At 37.7% G+C, this 23,120-nt stretch overlaps 2 protein-coding genes across 3 annotated transcripts in view; one reads left to right on the forward strand and one right to left on the reverse strand.

Annotated features, from left to right (window-relative positions):
- The window catches only part of rbks (ribokinase), a 52,543-nt gene extending 40,686 nt beyond the window's left edge, over nucleotides 1–11,857 (reverse strand). The window contains exons 1-2 of one of the 2 annotated variants that reach the window (XM_026151225.1): nucleotides 11,791–11,857; nucleotides 4,644–4,705 (exon numbers count right to left, since the gene is read on the reverse strand). In XM_026151225.1, coding sequence (XP_026007010.1) covers nucleotides 4,644–4,702 — 59 coding nt within the window. In that variant the 5' untranslated portion in view covers nucleotides 4,703–4,705; nucleotides 11,791–11,857. Of the gene's footprint in view, nucleotides 1–4,643; nucleotides 4,706–11,564; nucleotides 11,641–11,790 lie in introns of those variants that run through there. The other variant, XM_026151226.1, reaches the window with a different exon arrangement.
- A 187-nt stretch (nucleotides 11,858–12,044) lies between these two features.
- The window catches only part of babam2 (BRISC and BRCA1 A complex member 2), a 126,081-nt gene continuing 115,005 nt past the window's right edge, over nucleotides 12,045–23,120 (forward strand). Inside the window, exons 1-3 of the mRNA XM_026151098.1 lie at nucleotides 12,045–12,177; nucleotides 13,666–13,821; nucleotides 15,629–15,705. Coding sequence (XP_026006883.1) covers nucleotides 13,685–13,821; nucleotides 15,629–15,705 — 214 coding nt within the window. The 5' untranslated portion in view covers nucleotides 12,045–12,177; nucleotides 13,666–13,684. The remainder of the gene's footprint in view (nucleotides 12,178–13,665; nucleotides 13,822–15,628; nucleotides 15,706–23,120) is intronic.

A 23,120-nucleotide genomic window follows, 5' to 3' on the forward strand; every position in this document is an offset into this window, starting at 1 on the left:
GCTAATGAGCAACCAAAAAGTGCCTTTCCTTTCCCAAAAAAACTCGCAGTAGGAGAAGGCATGTGTTTCTGATAAGTGTGGACAGTCAAGCGACAACTTTGTGCAAAGCTGCTATGAAACTTTTTCTGCAGCTCATATTTTGTTTGTTGTTTATTCAGAGCTTCAGTCGTTGGCATGCAGGTGACAGTCATGACAGTTATTGCTCCCCTCACCTGTCAGTCATATATGTTTTTCACATAAAAATATAAAAGACGCAGCATGACACAAACTGTTGCGCGATCTCCACACTTCTTCACGCTGAGAGGAAGACATTTAGTTGGCTGGAGCCCACTGAGACTTTTGCCATCACAGCTGATTTATATGCCTTTTGAGATTGTGTCATTTGCTTGCAAAGGTTCTGGTAAAAGAGGATGACAAATTGTTTCAAACTAACCCATTGTGCTGCAGTTGATGACTAATGATTGTGGGAATGGATCCTATTTGGCTCAACAAATTTCACCACGTACGAGGATGATGCAACGCTGACATTTTAGCAAGCAGGAATTATACCAGATCATCTGCACAGTTTGACTTGAATTTACCATCAGATGGTCCCACCTTTTAGACCAGAAATTAAGTGGACATACTCTGATTTTCTTTATTTTTGGTCACATATGTATTATTACAGTGATGAATGTTCCTAATAAACATGAGCATACTGTATGTACATGTGAACCTAGGATTCAGAATGCTTTAAAAGCCTTCATTTGTTTGTAAAATGATGCCAATTAGAGGAAGGGATAAATAGCGATTTTGATTTGTGGAAACTCATAATTTGGTTGACCATCAAGTTTGTAATGCATAATTCAGGCTAATACATGCATCCATAATTTCTGTCTGCTTCTCTATGATCCAAGTTGTATGAAACTAAGTCATCATAAACATTATTAATCTATTTACTACACACATATCAACCAATCTGTCATTTGTGTTTGCAGGTCTATACGACACAGCAGGATTTGGTCCTCTCCATGGAACTTCAGGGTTTAACCCAGAGTTTTCTCTGCTATGCAGGTGGTTCACATCGCCATGGTAACTTACACTGCAGACCTAACCTACTCAAGGGCAGATTGTGTTCGAGGTAAAAGACTGACAAGCATGTAATCACTGCCTACTGAATAATTCAGAATACTGCAAAATAGAGTCACTACTCCTGGAAGATCACCCGGACTTCAGTGAGTGCATATTAAGAGATTAAATCAAGTTTTTGTCCTTCAAAAAGAGCATCAGTAGGAAATATAGATTCACTTTAGCATTAACTTACACAGTTGACATTTTTTCCAACTTTTCTTTTGTCGTCAAGTGCTCACACGTTCATAGAGCATTTTTATTTCCATACTTTTCTCCTTTCTCACACTCTCTCACGCGGCACACTCTGCTGCTTTGTCTGCAGCAGCTTTGTTGCTTTCAGTACAATATGTTTAATCTCGTCATATTTTTCAGCATTTTAGTTTCCTTTCTGTTGTAAAACCAGAGGCAGACCTGAGGTGGACCCTATGTTCACTTATTGAGGTGGTAAAATTTAGCTTTTTATGATCGCTTAACCTGATTGGTTCGAGTAAGTGAAGCCAGATAAGCAAAAGATATTCTGGGTATGCTGAACCTGCTTCACAGCACAGGGCCCAGTTAGATGCTCTCTTTTCTAGCTGATCTTATTGCTTCACCCCTACAGCATTTTTTACTGCAAACACAAATGAAAGAGAATGACTTTAAAACTCATCAGAATATATAATGATGAGACAAAGCATTCGTGTGAGACTCTTTGGATGTGCCAGGGAGTTTTTAATTTTGATAAAGCTGGAAAGATATTCATCAATTACGAATCATTGTAAAAGCACAAATGACACTTCTTGCCACACATTGTCTCATTTAAATTAGAGAAGTTCCAACCGATTTTTCATGAAAACAGGCCGTCCTCTGTGCTGAAGAAAATGCAAGAGATGCTACAAGAATATTGCGTTTACACAATCTAGCGCCTCCATAAGACTTTATACATCACCGGTCTCTTGTTGGTTATTGTACATGACTTAGATTTGGAATATAAAGGCCTTTGAATTCTCTAAGGAAGCACCATACAATAAATAAGGATTATTTTAACTGTGAATCATTCAAAGCTGGACTTGTAAAGTCCAAGATTTAAAAAAAACATCTACTTACAAATAACAGTAACATAAAACGTGCGCTTTAATCATTTGTATATCTTAGACTAATAGATTCGCTTTTTATGTACCAACTGACAAGCTAAAAATCAAGAGCTAAACAAACTGAGGTATGATAACCATTGTTTACTGAACATTTGTTTTTATCTTGTTTATTTCCTTGTTTTTAATTTATTACTTTTACTGGTCTTTTCAAAAATTGTAGTTACAAAAATGCTGGGAAAGGGTAGGCGTACAAAACTAAAACATCAGCCTACAACTTTTTGCTCAATAATTTAAATTATTTCCATTTAATTCAGTTCTCTGCTGTCTATTTTTTTTTTTAAATTTTGATTCACTTAAAAAAAATCATGTGTTTTTAAAAATGCCATGAAAGCTGATGGCAGCATTCTTCAGTCCAATATGAACGTGTTTTGCAATCTAAGAGACGGATTAGAACCTGGAGCCTGCCCTTTATTACTGCCTAATGGCCTGAAAGCCGTTGAGCCAAACACACGCACACTGCTGATGTTTCCTGTAACTCAGGGGGCTTTTAGGACAAATACTGAAAATGCAGCAGCATTGTCTAACTTTAGAACACTTCCTCTATTCCAGTGTAGGAAGACTTTGCAGACCATTTCAGGCTGATGGAAAACACCCCTAAGCCCTTATGCCATATTTTCCATCAGGCGTGCATGTCAAAATAAAATCCCTGGAGGAAAAGGCTGGCTGCAGTGGTTAATAATAATAAAGGGAAACAAGCAAAGACAATTGACTGTTTTCTGAGGTGCATCCTCTGAGTTACTGTTGCTAAGCCTGAGCTTTTACAGTTTACACTGATAATGGTGGCAGATTTACAGCTTCAAAACAAATTTATATAAACAGTTATATGCATTTAAATATGCACAATCTGTAGCAAACCTGGGTCTTGGTTTCCATTTGTTGATGGAGTAGCACTGACGTTTGAACAGGCTGCAGGCAGATTAACCGTGGAAAACAGGAATGCAATGGATGAAACACAATCTTGAAATCTTTGGCTATAATCTGATACAACTCAGTTTTTCAGACTTTGTCTGCAATCATAATCAGACTGCACTAAAAGACTTGCATGCAGAACAGGAAGTCTTGTTTTCAAAGTCTTTGTTTTGTCTTGGCTTTTTATACGAGACCATTGCTGTGACCCACCAATACTGGCTGTTGCCCTCAGAAGTTATTTACGTTATGCTGTCATGAAATCAGCTTGAAGTCTGCCCAGAAGGCAAATGTGAAGCTGATACACCGACATCTGCCCAAAGTCCACACTCATTATCTGATGACGAAATCTATGTCATCCAAAGCAGACTTATGGGCAAGAAAGCCAAAACTCACCTTAGCATATCATTCTGAAGTCTGAAGTGCTTCACTCTTCACAATGATATTACCTTTCCATCTGTTTACCTGATTATTTGACCTGTTGCCCTTGTTTAATATGAACATATAAATTAGGTTGACAGCACCCACTTGACTGACTCAGAACAATGGGAAAGTCCAATAAACTGAAGATTTAAGAAAGTAAGTTGTAGATTTACACAAGTTGGGAATGTCTCTTGTAGCTGTTTCTATTCAACCGCAGATTTCAAGGTCATCAGTTCAACCAAGTTTCATAAGTACAAGTTACAGATGTGTCACCACTTTGCCAAAGTCTAGAACACACCCAAATTGTTACATTTAGGTGAGAGGAAATTGGTTAGGATGTTCAGGAACAACCCAGAAACCACCACAGCTTAAGCCTGCCATGAACTGGAAACTGCTGAAACACCAGCATTACTGTCCACAGTGAAACAAGTTGATTAAGCAGGCTAACATTAAGCTTCTGGAATGGTCTTCCTAAAGCCATATATATTTATTGATTGTGTACTGTGCCTAAATGCTGGATCCATGCCAGGAAACCAACCAATTTGCATGATCAGTTCTGCCAAGAAGAGTGGTCAGATATCCAGCCAGAATTAAACCAGAAGCTTGTTGATAGCTATCAAAAAATAAATTATATTCTAACCATGTGAGCCTGTATATATATTTTTATACTTGGTTTTTTTTTCAGGCATTAAAGGGTATGCTCCTTATTAATTCCACCCTGGAAAAGTTCAAAGAAATCATCAAAAGACCAAAATTACAATGACGTTCATCCATGAGATGCACTTACATAAACCTCTGACCACAATTCTAACTAATAAGCAAAGCCACATCGGGACTTGACACAAATTTGACAAAGTCTGCTGAACATTTTTGAAATTAGTTTCCTAACATGGTAATGTGCTGTTTCCTGTTGGGTCCACCTGAGGAAGCAGAGGCGTTTCCTGCACCCAGATTTAGCCTTCTCATAAAATTTTAAGATGATTTATAATCATTGTCAGTGGAACAACTTGTTTCACATGCTATCATCGATTTACCAGATTTAAAGTTAAATAATGGACTAAATCTACTTACCTCACCAAGTCAGTCATACAGGAGCCAACCACCACAATATCAAAGACCTTCTCAGTCATGATCTGATGATTAAAAGCCACACAAACACATACGGTTGTATTATTACAACAGGAACAATTGCCCTTTCTCAATTTAAATTAACTGTTCAATGAATTTCACAACATTCAAAAAACAGACAGAAGGACTTTAGCCGCAGCTTGATGGGGGCATTTCAGGCAAAATATGTAAACTAGTTTCTCAACAGCCTCCAAACAAAAATCACTTGATTTTATTTATCTCTCACATTAGCATGAGCTTGAGTGAAACAAGGAAGAAGGTAAAAATAGAGCATTCATGGCTGGCTGAGTTGGACAAATTCCAGTATTACTGGGGGTGGGGTGGCGACAGTTTCAATGCTACACCATGTGAATGCACCGCAGCACAGCAAAGTCTTTAATTAATTCAATCCTCTGCTTGTATCGGAGCTAATGCTAGTGTGTTAATCTCTTCAAATCTCTTCCTAGGCAGTGGAAGACTTGGAAAGCTTGGCCGCTGGCTGTAGGATGGCTCAATTCTCTCTCCCACATCTTGCAGAATAGTGTCTTCTCTCTGCAGGCATCAAGAACTTCACTACAGTGAAGAACTGCATTGTCTGACCACTTGAATTAGCAGGGAACCCCTTTCAAAATTCTCACTTACTAGTTAAACTTGAGCTGAGCTATGATGCTCAGCAGACCAATGTGAGAAACTTCATTTATATTAAGCGTTTGCTATAAAAAGGTGTTGCAAAATGTGTTAAAAAAAAAAAAAGCACATTAAGGAAAGGGCATGTTAAACACTAAAAACAGTGTAATTAAAGTCGCATGCACAATGTGATACAATTTTAGACCTGCAGTTTTTAAATTTTTTTATGAGTGATACTTTAGCGTGTAGCCAGCATGTGATTGAGGTTCACACATATTAAACACTTTTTTTAAAATAATATGATGCATGCTGTTTTAAGCGCAGACTGTGTTTGAAAGAAGGATGCAGATTGTTATTTTTCTGGAAGCAGTGTTAGCATTTTTGCAGCCACCATGTTGGTTTATTGCATCTTGGAATGACAATATGTGGACAAGAAGGTGGGATACAAAGCAATATGCTGATGCTTGCTAGCTTGGTTTACAAACTGCATCTACAGATGCAGACAAATGCTAATTTGTCGAATGGTCAAATGCTAATAAGTAACATCCAAATAAAATCCTAGAACTTCATTTACCAAAACAAGAGAATAGACCAGGGGTCAGCAACATTTAACACCCAAAGAGCCATTTGGACCTGGTTTCCACGCAAAAGAAAACACTGGGAGCCGCAAATACATTTTGACATCTAAAATGAAGATAACACTGTATATATTGTTTTTTTTACCTTATGCTTTGTGTGAACAACTAAAGTGTGTTGCTTATGAAATCCATGAAATGTTACAGAGAAAATTATTTATGTAATTAACACATTTTGAACTCTTAAAGAAATATAAGAAAAGGAAAGACACCCAGCTGAACTAAAATGATCCATGTAGCAAACAAAAACTGTTGTGAGCCGCCACCCTTATATCGCCTTTGGGCTTTTGGAGCCTTGACCTGACTTTTAAAAAAATAATTGGAAAAAAAGCACTATGCTGCAAAAAAATGAAAAATATATATTTGCAAAATTCTGCCTAAATATGTATTTTACCTGGTTAATGTGTGTAGCGGGGCGTGGTCTGCAGCGCCGCTGCAGGGGAGGCGGACGCACCTGAGCGACACCCGCAATCACGCCTCGCCACCTTAACGTCTGTGCTCTCTATGCTGTTGTGTTGTAGGGCTGTGAGCTGAAAAGCTACAGCCGGCTGTATGCCTGCAGCAACCGTGTGTGAAAAGTGGTCAATAAAGAGATGCTGAAAAGCATGTTGATGGAAACATCATCGGTTCTACCGTGATATCTTTATAATGGGACTTCTGCTCCTGAACCTCTGCGCACAGCGTCTGCAAATCGGGGCTGTACGAAGTCACTTACATCTTTACCCAGGACTGTACGCTGTCATCTGTGAGGCGTGAGCGGTGTTTGTTTTTAACATAGTTCACGGTGGTGACATAATGTGGATCCGAAGGTCCATAATTGGCCTACCTGAGGCTGAAAGTCTTGATATATGCACGGCGTTTCGGCGGGTACACCGGCTTCCGCGAGTGTGACGCTTATTTAGAGCGATGAAAAAATAATAGAATATAATTTTATTTTTATATTTCAATATCACAATAATCTTCCAATTTAGAACTACAAGTTAAAAAATAACTAACATAAATAAAATACACTTCAGCTAAATACTTCTAATTTATTTTCCCAAACCACACGGAGCCGCACTATAAGGACTAAAGAGCAACATGCGGCTCCGGAGCCGCATGTTGCCGACCCCTGGAATAGACCATCTGCTGGTAAAAATAGCCACACAATAAATCATGTTACTGTAATTATTTTTCAGATAATTATAAATAAAATACTCAAAAAGGCACCAGCAGTCCCAAGCATGGTCTAGAGATCCCTAACTGTTCGTGACAATTAGCTAAGGTGAAAACCTAGAAGACAGTTAGGTCTCAGTCACACAGGTCTTGAGGCTAATCAGCAACAATCTGGCAAAAATGGGACACAGGGGAAAAATGCACGTTCCAGTTACTGGAGTTTGCTGGTAGTCACTAGTTTGAAATTGGTTGGAAAGAGGTAAAAAGTGTAGATTCAAAAACATCTTTGATTGCTTTGGTCACTATGAGGTTGCACAACAGACACCGACATGCCTGCAAACTCTTGTAAAATACTTGCCAAGTGGTAGTGGAACTGTGGAAAGTATAACACAGAATGGTCAGTATTCACCTTCAAAATAAAACCTGCACATTTTGTACACTTCAGAGAGTAAATGGCAATATTTGCAGAAAGGTCTGCACCTTGCATGCAAACTATGGGTGACTTAGACAATCTGCTAACAACCAAAGCAATCACAACAAGTGCTCCTCTTTTGTAACCGATGTCATTTGGCATATGCCAACAACCTCCAGGGACCACTAGGCAAACAGTTGAGTAATACACATTTTCTCTAGAAACTGGTGGTTGCTGACTGGTCTAGGCCTGTGTGACTGGGGCCTTAGCAGATACAGCCACCTCTCAGTGACAGCACCCTCAATTTTAAGCTTTACCAAAATCTGAGCAGTTGAGTTATAAAAAAAATCACTCTACGTACAGCTGCCATGAAGAAGGAAATTAGCTATAGAGATAACGACTGCTTTTTGTAGTAGGCTATAAATTTGTTATTTCTCTTTTAAAATTGCATATGTGAGTCTATGGAGATTAACTAAGTTTTAAAATCAGCTTCCAGTAACCATTAGAAGAAACTTCAGCTTTTGGTGTTTCTGTGTTGGCTTCAGTTTTCAGCTATGGAGGACGATGCTTTGTGTTTTGTGGGTAATATTCCATTTTTTGCTAGTAAATAGTTTAGAAATCCAAGCTAATATAAGAGATAAAACTGAAAGTTCTGTCTGTTTTGCTATATTATTAACACACTACATGAACCTATAGATGATTAAAGGTATAATATTGCACTCTTGTCTTGTAACTGTGTGTCAGGTTGCATAAAATGATACAACGTCTGCACTTTGTTAACTCTGGTTTTAGACTGAACTGCAAACAAAATCCCAAAGAAAAAACTTTTGGATCAACTGTAAAAACCCTTGTGAGCCTGCATTCTTCCCAGTGTCTGGCTTAACTGGAAACTATTTTTATGGCAATGATATGACCATATCTGTATAACAAATGTTCAGATACGTTCAGATTATAGACACTTTTTCCAGCTCTACCCACACACAAACGCTAGCTGCATTTGTTTTATTTCAATTCCCGGTGTCATAACCTCCTAACCACTTAAGTTAGACCAACTTCAAGCTGAGAGTTGAACTAGTAAACAATTTCACCAGAGTACTTTGGCTCAACATATTTCTTGGGGGGGGGGGGGGCTGTTTTTTCTGGATGCTTTGAGACTGACTGTGAATCACTCCCAGGAAGGTGGAAATTCCCAGTGGTGAATCAGACAAAACTGCCCTCATACGGTCTCGCCCGGTGCACTGATATAATTTCTATGCCTTTGTGATCACCTTTCATTTTTATTTTGCAAGTTAGGGTTGTTCTGTTTGCACAAGAAATGACATATTTCAGGTCTTTCACATGTTCACTCCATGCTAAATACACTCTCAGAAACCAAAAACCTTTACTGCACTTTTAGTGTTACAACAGCTTGTCACTAAAGCTAAAATAAAGGGCTGTACCCTTGAAGAGAGGTACTTATTAGCCAACCTTGAACCTTAGTATTAATATTTGTAGATCTTTTTTGTTGAGGCTTCTATATAATATAATGACCTGCTAATCTGAATGCTTTTCTTCTTTTTTTTTTTTTATTTAGCTAGCAGTAGTTGGAACTTGGTTGGAGTCACTGTTGGAGCTTGATGGTAAATTAATAGTCATGCATGGATCAATGCAGATTTGGAAAGGGGCCAGGATGACCCACCATATGTGGTGTCATTTCTACTGCGGCAGGAGTGCTGGCATTGAATTTCCATTTTTATTTTAGTGCTGTTTGCAAAACAGACCATTTAAAGTTGCCCTGCTAAAAATCAGTAAGTGGAGGGCAAAAAAAAAAATGCAGGAACAGCGAGCTCCTATTGTGATAGGCTAGAAATTCCTCCAATCCATCCCCAGCAAATTACACCAGGTTATACAGTTTTGGTCAAAAGTTCATGGTTCATGAGCATGGATATCATGGTAACTTTATGAAGATCTCAGAAGTCTGTGAAGCTCTAAGAAGAAGAATTGTAAATTTACACGAGTTGGAAAGGTCTCTTGGAGCCAAAAATGAAGCCTTGAGGATTATCTTTAAATTATGCCAGAAGCTTGTTGATGGCTACCAAAAGCATTTGGTTGAGGTGCAACTTGCTAAAGCATATTTAACCAAATATTAGTGGGGGTGTATGTAGTGTATTTTTTACCATATCGTTCAAGCTCGAGATAAAGGTCAACTTCAAAGACAATAATCAACCAATATATCAAATGACTAATATTATCAGCCAATGGTAGCCTGTTACATATATAGAAGTATTGCAGTCGGCTTTGTTTAATAAGCAACAAAACAAACATTTTCTTTAAAAACTGTAATTCAGAGTAGGTCTGCTTGTTTGTTGCGGAGAACACGCACAATGGTGTTGTAAGTGGATTGTGAAATACACTGCTGGAAATGTATTAAAAAAGATTGACTGTGTTTGATTATACTTTGCACTGATCCAATATTTAAATTGCATATCAGTGACAATAAGATGGACTATGACTGATCCACTTAATTGAGTTCTATATTGTTCTGTGTTTAATTCACCATCTGATGGAAGCAGTGCACTGATAACTGGTGGGAAGACTAACATAGGATGGAGGAAGATGACAACAAAGCCTCAGCAGCTTGGAAGCATTGGACTCTACCTACATCAACATTTTTCATTTTGATATTTGCAAAAGCTTTTAGTTTAACCACAAACTGTGGTCAAGAGAGCAGAAATTACTAAAAACTTCCAAGAATATTTTCTTAGCTTACTCGCTGTCACTGTTGTTATCTTCTGTTGTTGTTTGGAAGCTTTTACTGCACTTACAGTAACACCGGTGACGTTTTGTTTCACTCCATTAATATATTTTCACATCGCACGTTTCTTGTCAGCCCAATGTGTGTGTAAGGAGCAGTCGAAGGAGGTGGACTCAGTGAAACTGTGAGACCAGGAAAGGATAAACTAGAGTACATTGAATATAAATGACAGCAGTCTGAAGAAATAGTTCTCACAATGAACTGATAGGAGACTAGATATGAATATTTTAATTATTTTTATCCTGCTGTAATGTATTATCTTTGGTACATTTCTTACATTTTATTTTATAAAGTTAGGAAATCAGTGTGTACTTGCATATAAAAAAAGGATAATTTCCAGCGTCAGTCAAAGTGATGATTACTCAGTGGAACATCTCTGACTTGATCAGTGTCTAAAACCTTGTTAGACATCTCAGGACATCTTTTAATGGTTCCCTGAATTATTAATATTAATATTATTGTTACTGTAATCCTGTTCTTTGTAACTAGCTTCCTGCTAAACTGAGATCAATTATATCTGTGTCTACACTGAAAAACATACTTAAAACTTTTTTATTCTTGTAGGTTTGCACTTGACAGCTGTGTCTGTGTGTGTATATGCGCACATGTGTGTTAACTAGTATTTTATTTTGTTGTTTTTATCCCCTCAAGACATTGTCGACTTACATAGTTTTTAGCTTTTATGGTAAATATATTGAGTTTATGTGTAATGAAATTTGCTATATTAAAAAAAGCAGAAATCATTTTTATTTTAACAATGGTATCGCTGCCTTAAGTCAAAGTATCTGCATCGGACTGAAACTGGAACAAGCTGAAATCATCCCTATACGTTTAGCAAAACTTGCTCAAGAACTGCTGGAGGAACACAAAAGGCTCTGAAGGGCTTGACAAAATCTGCAGCTCCCACGATCCAGAACTGAAAACCCTACAATCTGTTCGCAAGTCTCAATCTCAAAAACTGTAGGAGCCCTCCAGAGATCCTATATCTAGGCCTCGGTGATGATGGCAGTTGTAATGGTGGTGGAGAGGGAAGATAATTTTTAGGTAGGTGATTTTAATAGTTGTAGCTGATCCAAGTATATCATGAATAATGGTTTAAAACTGGTATCAAATTCAATGATCCAGTATAACTCAAGCTTAGGAAAATAACTAAAAGAACCATTAAGTCAACCATAATCTTTTAAAAGCTCAGTATCATAAAATCTTTTCTTTTATGGTAATTTATTCACATATTAGAAATGCACGTACTTTACTGTACTTACTTGTTAATTGTTCTCTTTATCCATTTTAGCATATGGTAATGTCGTGTACAAGCCCAAATATCTTGTATTATTGGTGTACTGTAAACTCTTAGTACATGTCATTACATATGCAGCCAAATACTCTGACACCTCAAGTATTTGAGGAATAAACCGATCAAAAAACTAAAAGATCATGACCCGGATCAATTAGACAACCTCCAAAGTAAAATGAAGTGTGTTAAATTACCTGGAATTCAAATAATCTCCTGCGGATTGTAAAACTGAATACCCACTACTTGAAGTCCAAGGTCAAAGTGCACGGTGACAGGTCCCTGGCGTTATCGCTATTGCCAGATCAACCACTGTCATTTTATTAATGAATAAACGTTTAGATTTATTTGACAGTGTTAAGATATAAAAATACCAGACAAAACCGCGCCATAGGTAATATATCACGAGGAAATTCGGCTCCTGCAAGAGAATGAAAGTAAATTTACCCACAGGCATTATGAGAGGCACCTAACTGTGGGGCTATCACAAGGACCCAATAACAATATGAACCGGGGAAATTGATCAGAGTATGAAGTAAACATTGGACTTTACCCTGAAATTTAAAGACTTCTATCTCTCTCAGGTACTCACACACCCGCCGCAGGCTGTATTGAAATGGACGGAAATGGGCAGGGGAGGTTTTGAGGACGCTATACGTTTAAATCGTGTTAATTTGACGCATAAGTATGAGCTAAGCTAACAGTGGCTAACGATGCCAAACCTATGAGCATCTGAATTACAAACTGTGGCATAAACACTAATTTACCCTTAACGCATTCAATGTATCACCAAATTAGAACGTTAAAATGTTACAACATTATATGTAATATGTGTTTTCCATGTGTGCTTATAGTGCGAAAGGAAGCTTCCAGTGTTGCAACTAAACCAGCTTCCTTCTAATGTTTTTATATTAACACTAAACTTTTAAGAAATGTTTTGTGGATATTGTGTTACTGTGCTTTATTCTTCTCTTAAAATCTGTATTTTTCAGAAAAAGTTGGATAGAAAGGTAGCAATTTTAAAACAGGAAGGGGAAAACATTTCTATAATACCAGGAAATGATAGCTGAAAAGTAAAGCCAGCGATATTGCATTTTTGGAAAGCTATAGGGAGTGAAAAAAAACTTTCGATATATGTATTTATTGCCTTTGACTTATATGGAAAGGGGGAAATAGTTTTTTTTTTTTAAATTATGATGAAAAAATGCATATTTAATCATAGTTAAAGTTTGTAGTTTAAAAAGGATAATAATGAAACAATTGTCTTTATTTATACTACTTCGTTGATTACAAGGCTCAATTTTACTTTGTAGATGTTTTCGATTTGTTACAAAATGTCCCAGATAAATCAGGGTCTGTTGCCACTGTAACTGTTCTTTAATGTTTTTCAAAAATTAGTTCCCTTGAAGAAAATGAGAGAAAGAGAAAGACAAATGAAGGACAGTTGGTAATCGGGAAGTGCAGAGAAATAATAAGGAGGAAGTAAGGTTAGCTATGAAAAGAATGAAGTGTTGAAAGTGGCTAGTCTAGATGACATACCTGTGGAGGTATGGCTATATCTGTGAGTGAGGGCAGTGGACTTGTTAACCAGATGGCTGAACACAGTCTTGGATGGTGAGAGACATCTGAGTATACTGGTACAGAACAAGGGTATTGTGCAGATCTGTAGCAACTACAGAGGCATAAAGCCAATGTCTCTGTAGCTTCATACCATGAAGCTATGGGAAAGTGTTGTTAAACCTAGGTTAAGAAGAAAGGTGGTAATCAGTGAGTAGCACTATGGCTTTATGGGGAGAAAGCGCAGATGTAGAAGATCAGAAGGAGATTCACTGTGTTTCACTGGATCTAAAGAAAAGTAGGGAGCAGGTTGAAGAGACTGGATGAGGTTTGGCTGACCTAAGGTTAATCGTTGAAAAACAAATTCGGACCTATGTTTTGTTAGAATTCTAACAGGGTAAAACAACTGGCAGCAGATCGATACCAAATACTAATATTTAATCTTTCTACTGTGTTAATTAGCTTTTTAATAAAATAATTCAAAGCATTTCTATACTGTTATCGTGTCTCTACAGACTGCTCACAGTGGGTAAAATGAACAATATGTCCCCTGAAGTCGCACTGCACCGGATCTCACCTGAGCTGCGTCCCCTGCTGTGCAGTGTGGTGAGGAATGGCCGTGTGGGGCTTGATTCCACAAACTGCCTCCGTGTCACAGATCTCAAAACTGGGTGAGGACTAATCACATGTTACACAAATGATGTCTGTAAGAAAAAAGGAGCTAAATGACAAATATTGTTACAGTACTGTACAAAGGTTTTGGACCAACCCACAAGGTTTTTGCAAAGATTTTTTCGCCACTATACTTTTTTTAATATGTTGCTCATAAAATGGGAAATGGTTGCAGTGATCTATTAAAGCATCTGCAAGCATACATGGAAATACAGTCTATAAGGGGGGAAACTGTCTGTGATGTTCTAATGAGTTTGAAAGTCAATATTTGGTATGACCAGCTCTATTCTGAAATCTCTTGGGCAAGCTTTCTCGTAATTTCTGTAAGCAGTTCCCAAGAATAGTTATCTGGGCTTCTTAAAAGACATTCAAGGCTCTTCTCTGGATGTTGGCTACCTTTTGTTTTCTGTCAAGATGATCCAGCACTGCTTCAACAATGTTGAGGTCTGAGCTCTTGGGTTGCCAATCCATGACTGAGCTTTCCATTTTCCAGGTGTGCTTATCCTGCCTTGGCAGTGTGTTAAATATCATTGCCAGGATCAAATTTGGATACATTACACCATAGGACCTGTTGTCAGTAATATTCAGTTCAGCTTTTGTGTAATTTGGCATACCTCAGCATTTTCTCACTGTTTGCCTTGCTTTTGAACTTATTCTTTACAACCACCCTTCCACTGAGACCAGATACTGTTCAACTTTGGAAGATCTTCAGAAAGCTTGGAGAACTAAGTGAACATTGATTATTTCATGGGAATGCACAGGGTCCATTTTAGGCCCGGTGAGCCAAAAAGAGTGCCTAAGATTCTTTGTTTTGTGTCACAAACAGCCCCAAATCCAAAGAGATTTGCTTTACTAAAAGAAAAGTATTAAATACTGTTTTGTGGAGTTTTCACTGCAGAATAATTGTCTGCTTAACTTATACTAATGAGTTTTTAATACTAGACTTAAGATAATATGTAATTTCAGAATTGTTCTGTATTCATTTTAATTTGAGATCTGCATGTGCACATATGCACTATATTGGCAAAAGTATATTGCTTGTCTGCCTTCATACGCATATGAACTTGTGTGGCATCCCTTTCCTAATCCATAGTTTTTAATATGATTTCGACCCACCCTTTAGAGCTTCAACTCTTCTGGGAAGGCTTTCCACATGGTTTAGGAGTGTGTTTATGGGAGTTTTTGACCATTCTTCCAGAAGTATATTTGTGAGGTCAGACACTGATGTTGAATGAGATCACCTGGCTCACAGTCTCTGCTCTAATTGATGCCAAAGGTGTTCTATCAGGTTTTGGTCAGGACTGGCAGGTTGATCAAGTTCTTCCCCAACAAACTCGCATGGTTGGATCTTAACAAGGTCCCAAGTAGAGTTTCAACACGCAACAAGAAGAAATGAGAGATTTTTGCTTTTAAGGCATGTGGTCCTAAACTTTTGATTGCCTGTAAAACGGCCTGTTTCATTTTAAGTGTTGTTTTCAATAAATTGCATGCTCAAAAAAATGTTTTGTCTTCCTTCCTTTTCTTCTTGTTGCATATTGAAGCTCTACTTGGAACTTTGTTAAGATCCAACCATGAAAAATATGATTTTTGCCATTTTTCAAGTGGTCTTAAACTTTTGATCAAGACTGTGTAAAAATGTGAATAATGTATGTGTTGTTTCTATAAAGATAAAGTGTCAAAAAAATATCAAACTCTTCCTAAACAGCAATATATTTGTTTTATCTCTATACTGATCCTAAAAAAATCCCTGATGTTAACTGATTACTTGATTTGAATGTCTGTGTTTTCATCTTCCCTCATGTTCAGATGTACATCTCTGACGCCTGGTCCCTGTTGTGATCGCTTTAAACTCCATATTCCCTATGCTGGAGAAACCCTTAAATGTAAGTAAATGATTCACAGTCATATTTGGCATTTTCAGATTAGTCACAAGAGTTCAGGCTCTGCTTCTGACAGTAAGCTGAAAGGTTGTTCTTATTGTTGGGTTTTGATAAATTCATTTTAGGAAAGCAAACATTGCTTTGCCATATTAAGTCATAAAGCAGTAGCAGTGAGATAAAGAACTTGGAGTCAGCTAAGGTTCTTCAGAAGCTTGAAATCTTGCTTAATTTTTGGCCTGTGTGAAAGTGATGAACTAATAGCAAACAAAGTTTTTTTTTAAAGTAAAAAAAGTTTACTTTAAAAAAAAGTAAAGATTATGAAGGTTTCATTACATTCCAAAAAACTGCATTTATGTCAGTACTGCTTTGTTTAGATTTTATGTTATAAAATTAATTAAAGATTGGAGGGGAAACATTTACTTTCATCCAATATGGGTCAGAGTAAGTTCAACGAGATCTGTCTTGACAATGACGCTTTAGTGTTTGCATGCAAGGTTATTATGGTCAAGTAAATTAAACAGAACTTGAAATAGCTGAAATTGTTGTGCTCATAAAAGGTTGACATAGTCATCAACAATATTCCAGTGTGCCGTGGAGCTGGATTCTTGCTCAATTGGTTCTAAGATGTGCCAAAAAACTACACCTATACCATTATATCACCACTACATGCCTGAACTGAATGCAGAATGGACGTTAAAACGTGTTTATGTAAAATTCTGACTTTACCATCTGAATGTTGCAGCAGAAAATAAGACTCATCGGACCAGGCAACATATTTCCAACCTTCTGTTGTACTATTTTGGTGCGCCTGTGTGAATTCTAGCCTCAGTTTGCTGTTCTTAGCAAAAGTGGCACCCGGTGTGGTAGGGCTGCACGATTTTGCATAAAATGAGAATCACGATTTTTTGGCTTAGAATTGAGATCACGATTCTCTCACGATTTTCTTTTCCAGTATAAATATTTATTGCACTTATTAACTGCACATCAACTTCGTAACAGTTGAAACTGAACATAAAAACAATAAATAAACATAAAACAACAAATGTCTCACGTTTTGTTGTTGCTACAAAATGTTGTACTGCTTGAAATTCCGTCTCCACCGTTGCTCGACACTGCATGTATAGAGCAGGTAGTGCAACAATAGTAGTTGCGGGACGGCACTGTGTAGCATTTGTCTAGGGTGTTGATCATTTTCCTAAATCCCTCGTTTTGCACAGTGTTGATGGGAGCCATATCTTTGGTCAGGTGATAAGTAAAAGCCTCCGTAATTTTTTTGTGCCTGCGGAAGTTCGATGGGTATAGGGAAGCGCTGTATAAGGTTCCCGTTATTGGTGTTTGGGTGGTTGACCGGGACGGATTTTCTCCTGTCACTTTCTCGTCATCCCTGAAGTGCACTCCGTTGTTTTTTCCCTGCTAATTTTAGCATCAGATGGCACAGCTTCTGTATCACGTGGTATAACTGGTGGTGGTCAGAGGGCCCGCTGGCGCCTGTGTCCGGCAGCCTCGCCTCTGTCAGTGCGCCCCAGGGCAGCTGTGGCTACAATGTAGCTTGCTATCGCCAGTGTGTGAATGTGTGTGTGAATGGGTGAATGACTGAATGTAGTGTAAAGCGCTTTGGGGTCCTATGGACTAGAAAAGCGCTATACAAATGCAGGCCATTTACCATTTACCATAAGGCTCCGCCCTTATCATTTGTTGAGCAGGAAGAGTGAGCGCTTGTTTTCATGCAGAGTACGTCCCGGATCAAAATGCAGTACAATCGTTGTCTTTTTTTTTTTTTTAAATCGTTGGCATTTGGAAATGAGATCGCACATAAGTATGAATCGAGATCGCGATTTTTCTAACGATTAATCGTGCAGCCCTACGGTGTGGTCTTCTGCTGCTGTAGCCCATCTGGTTGAAGGTTGACAAGGTGCTCTTGTACTTATTTTGGTTGGAAGAACTGGTTATTTGAGCAGGAACCATGCCATCTTCAAACTCATTCTATGTTTGTAACTTTACCAGGTCTTCTACACCATTTCTGCATGCTTAAATGCATTGAGCTGCCGATATTTATGCTAACAAACAGGTGTACCTAATGAAGTGGCTGGTGTGTTTACTTTTTATTTTAGTCTTTGATCATAATGATTAGATTTGTCAACACAACCAGCCTGAGGAGGCATTAGTGCAGATGTTTGAGACCGGGAACTATGAGTCAGTTGCCTTCACAAATGGATGTTTGTACAGTGATTTTAAAAAAAGACAAAACACAAATTGAAAAAATATAAAAATGTAAAAGTATAGGTTGTGATTCACAGTTAAAGTTCCAATAATCCTCACAATCATCTGCTTCTGCTAAGTTACAGCACCGTAATAGTGCTCTATTTCATCAGTGACTAGCATGCAAAGTTTCCCCATTACACTTAACTGTTAATTAATAATTTGTCACTTTGTTGCTGTAACGTAAAGTTAAAGCTAAGCTAAGGCTACACCTCGGTGCCTTGCAGTCAAGCTATCTGGAGTAGTAGTAATGTCTAAGCTAACAGGAAAAACTAGCAGTCTGCTTTACAGAGGCTCTGTAACAGATGCTGCTGTCCTCCATAAAGTAAGAAGAAGAAATACAAACTATCAGCACAAATATGGAAAATAGACCAAGCTAATGGTAGCAGGGCAAGAAACAAAGAAAATTAGCAGGTGTAAACTAGCAGTTCTGCCTCTCATTAAACGTAGGAGGGTCATGAGATGCTCTGATGCTGTCACTTTAATTGCTGCTATTTGTTGATTTTAATTAAGGGCCAGGGCTCCTTATTTATTATGCATAGTGATCTGTCATGTGAAAGTGACAGATTCAGCATCTGTAGATAATGGCTTAAAAAGTCACATGAAAGCTTATAACATTGAAAAATAATTGAATAAGAACAGTGCGGTTTGTGAACACATAAAAATGCAGTGTGCAAAAGCACACATTCCAGGACAAATACAATAATAACGTGATCAATGATCCAGATTATTTACCACTAAGATATAGAAATCAATAGGAATGAAGCAGGATAGGAATGACAGCAAATTTTATTTATATTTCATTTTTTATTGTGGGTATTGGCCCTGAACAAGCTATAATATGTGATCCCTAAAGAAGACATCTATCGGTCATTATGACAGTTACAATGAGACAATACTAGACCTGTACTTTAACAGTGACACTCAAAACCATTACAGCAATGAACCCAGCACAAAAACAAATTAACAAAGTTGATTTTCCTGCATTTCTGTTGAGCTATTTTGGCCCTTACAAAACTAATCCAGTCACTGAATCTTACATACACCAGTCATTTAGACTTTTAGCACAATACTGACTGTATAATTACTACTCGAAAAAAAACATTTCATCAGTCGAGTGGTTGCAAGAGGGTGTCATTTGTGGAATAATTATAATTATCAGGTCTGTTCCTTGCAATCAACGTTAAAAACAAAAGGAAAAAAAATTAAATAAAAAGTGAGAGTTGTTTTGTGTACAAAATGGAGTTAGAATTAATAAACTGGATGTGAAATGGGTTGAAAGTTGCATTCATAATGTCTTAAATTCAGCAGATTAAAGTCTAATCTTGTTGATTGCATGATTTAGCCCATTTTTACTTCATTTCTTAAAACATTTAAGTGTTCTTTATACTCTAAACCACTGGCATGATTTCAATTTGCAGGCCACCATCTGTGCGCAGGTTAATATATTCAGTGTCTAGAGCAATTGGCCTGCACTTTGGAAAGAGAACATCTTCACTGGAACAGTTTTATTTAAAAGAAAAAGATGTAATTCAACCGTTATTAGAGTTGAAAGCTGCACTTTTGTCTAACAGGCAGTGAAACATCATTTAAGGCCATAACAGTGAATATGTGATATCATATCAATATCATTTTCAAAGTAACCATATCTATGCACATAAGCTAAATAAAGGTACTGTAAAACTGCTATATGCTTAGACTGCAGGGAGACTTCCCATGATTCACTCAGCATTTTTTTCAAATTTAGACTGTAAGTACAAAGCAAGGTCAAAAAACCCGGGACATCTCTTCCTTATCTGGATTCACTTGTTGGAAGATCAGCAATCAGGGCAAGCAGTCACACAAGGGTGGTTATCACTTCGACAAGTCAGCCCAGGGTTTCCCAGTGTAACTGCGAGTTATGAGCAGTGTTTGCATGAAAAAGACAGAATTGGCAGCGTATGACCAATCAAAAACATGGAGAAGTCTCTTGGCAGCAGAGCAGCAAGTTTTACAAAGAAAGAGAGAAGCAGTGAATTTTACAAAAGGAAAAAAATGTTAGAAAAATCTGGAGAGGTTAAACACATAACACCAGCTATTCAAAGCAGCAGTGTGAGACTGTGTGTTAGGAAAGGCTGCACAGTCTGTAAGCTATATTCTAATATAAAACATCCTGTAGGAATGTGTGTGCAGTTTAAGTGCTAAAGTACTAAACACTGGAAGACCTGACTATAATTGCATTTTTTTGCATTGAAAATTGAATACTAATTAATGTAATGTGTAATTACATTAAATTAATGTGTTGCTTATATATTCTAATGGCATGCAAGATGGGTTCAGCTGCAACTCTGGCACAGCAAATTTGCCTGTACAGTAAAGCCCCATTTAATTGACTGTTGTGGTGAATTGCTTCCATATGAATAAAGCTTTTACCAGTAAAATTATTCCTAAGCATCTGCACTTACTGATTACTTTAGGTACACCTCGCTTGTACTGGGACAGATTCAATAAGGAGCTGGACACATTCTTTGACAGTGACAATGGCTGCAAATGCATGGTGTGAATCTCCTGTGCCACCACATTCCAAAAATGGGATTAAGTTCTGGTGACTGTGGAGGCCGTTTAAGTACAGTAATGGCAAGGAGCCATCAGAAAGATGGGTACACTATGGCCACAAGGAGATGAACAATAATACTCAGATTGTGATATTTAAGTAGCGTTCACCTGGTACTAAGAGGCCCAAACGTGTGCCAAAATCTATCCCTCACACCATTACATAACCAGCACCATCCTGAACTGTTGATTTAAGGCAGGATGGAGCCATACTGTAATGTTTACACAAATTATTTGGACCCTGCTGTTCCAATGTTGCAGCAGAAATAAAGATTCATTAGACCAGGCAAGAGTTTCTTCTACTGTCCAATTTTGTTGAGCCAATATGAATTGTTGCCTCAGTTTCCTGTTTTTAGCTGACAGGAGTGTGGTCGTCTGCTGTTGTAGACCATCTGATTCAAGGTTCGATGCATTGAGAGGTGCTCTTCTGCATACCTTGGTTGTAATGAGTGGTTATTTGAGTTACTTACTGTCACCTCAAAGCAGTCTTCCCATTCTTCTTTGAACTGTGTCATCAAGAAGGTATTTTTGCACAGAATATTTCTGCTCACTGGATATTTTTTCTCTTTTCTGAACCATCCAATATAAATCCTAGTGATGGTTGTGTGGAAAAAGCTCAGTAACATTTTGTGAAATATTCAGACGAGCCTCTGTCGCATTTAAAGTCACCTAAATGGTTTTTCGTTGCCATTCTGATGCTTATTTGCAATTCAGAATGCAATCTCAACTATGCCTGCAAGTTGTTGCCTTGATTGGCTCATTAGACATTTAAGTTGGCGAGCAGTTGAACAGATGCAACATGAAAGCTAAGTGCGTATTTTGATGTAGTGATTTTGTACATCTTGGTCTCTTATCTTGAGTATAAGCTGCTCCAGAAGAGAACTGGTCTGTACCTAAGTTATCCTGGCCCAATAGGAAGTGAACCACCTTCATAATCCAGTAAACCCAGAGTTACCTGAAGTTACATTGGGAGATTCCAAATCCTACTCATTAGTTTCTCTTCTCTCTCAAAGTTTGCTGTTTTTCTCTTTATGCTCCTTAATTTTCCCTTCTTTTCCCTCCCATTCCTCTGATGAGAGGAAAAGGAGTCTGATGGCTGCTTCTCCCTGAGTCCGGTTCTGCCAGAGGTCTCTAACTGTTAGAAGGGAGTTTGTCCTCCTCACTATCAAGTCACTGGGGTTCTCTCTTTTAGTGATATTTAGCCCCTGTTGTGAACTGACATTATATAAAACCAAAAATCAAATTGAAATTAAAATGATGTGGAAGACTTTTAGTCAGTTTGGTTGGGCTTGCAAGTAAAATTGCCTCGTAAACATTGTGTGTCACTTTAATACACAGTGCCATAGGTGGGTTTTATAATTGCGGCTACTGAGCAGGCACTAAGACCAAAGGCAACCACAGGAATTTCTTAACTACAAAAACAAGATGGCAATTTTTCTCATGATGGTAATGAAATAACACCAATAAAACATGCTGCTATTTGTGCCACTGAGCGTTTACTGGAAGAGCCGCTCACTTCTCAATCAAATCGCCACATCACAAGCTTTCTCTCCAGAGCCCGAGGGAGAAAATCAGTCAGTGTGATAGTGATGGTAAATTCAAAACTTATTGGTGCTTGCTTGCATTGACTGTGACTGGAGCCTCCAAAGTTTTACGGGAGCCTAACAAATTAAATGCGTTGAAGTAACAGATCTTGTAAAAAAACATAGTTATCAGGATAACTTGAATATTTTTTGCATTCACATTGATCCAAATCTCTCAACAGGTTTTACAGCTGATATTCTCACCCACTTCAAAGATACAGACATAACACAAGCCAGATATGTCAGCTTGATTGGTGAAGCTGTGGCTGACGACTTATCAACTTATGAACAGATGCCTACACATTTTAGAGTTGTTTTCAAAGCATTATTAGGAGTCCCCTTATTGTGCAACTCCTAGTAATAAATAAAAGGGGTCCACATTTGTGGAAAGACTGATATTGTATTTATCAATTTGTCAAGATTTCATGTACAAAAAGTTCCGCAGTGCGCATCTTAAGTTTGATCATAGTTACTATTTTGTTCTCCTGGCAAGGCCACATTTTCTCCAGACAGAGGAAGTAGGTTTTTCTTATTTTGCATAATCTGCAAAAAAAGAACTGTTCTGGCAGAAATGGTTATGAGCTATATAAAGATGTTGTGGCTAGACTCATGGATTGTTTTGCTTTAACTTATATTTTAGTGACGTTAAAGGATTGTCTCTCGAGAAACAGAAGTTAAAAAAAAAACATGACATATCCGCAACCCCAACAAGCCAGCAATAAAGGCACATAGTGGTACAAGATATAGACTTCTTCAAAGTTAAATAAAGTCATAGGAGGAACCTTGAACATGAATCCTTTGGCATGACAAGGTTTTCTGCATTATTCAGTTTTTAAAATGTGATTTAAAATGTTATCTTCATTTAAGCCCCAAGTATACACAAACACACCCATAATTATGCATTTGTGTTTTTATTGAACACACCCTTTAACCCTCAGATGGATGGATTACACTACTTTATTAACTGAAATAACTGGAGGTCAT

Source organism: Astatotilapia calliptera, chromosome 19 (genome assembly GCF_900246225.1).
Source record: "Astatotilapia calliptera chromosome 19, fAstCal1.2, whole genome shotgun sequence".
Lineage (NCBI taxonomy): Eukaryota > Metazoa > Chordata > Actinopteri > Cichliformes > Cichlidae > Astatotilapia > Astatotilapia calliptera.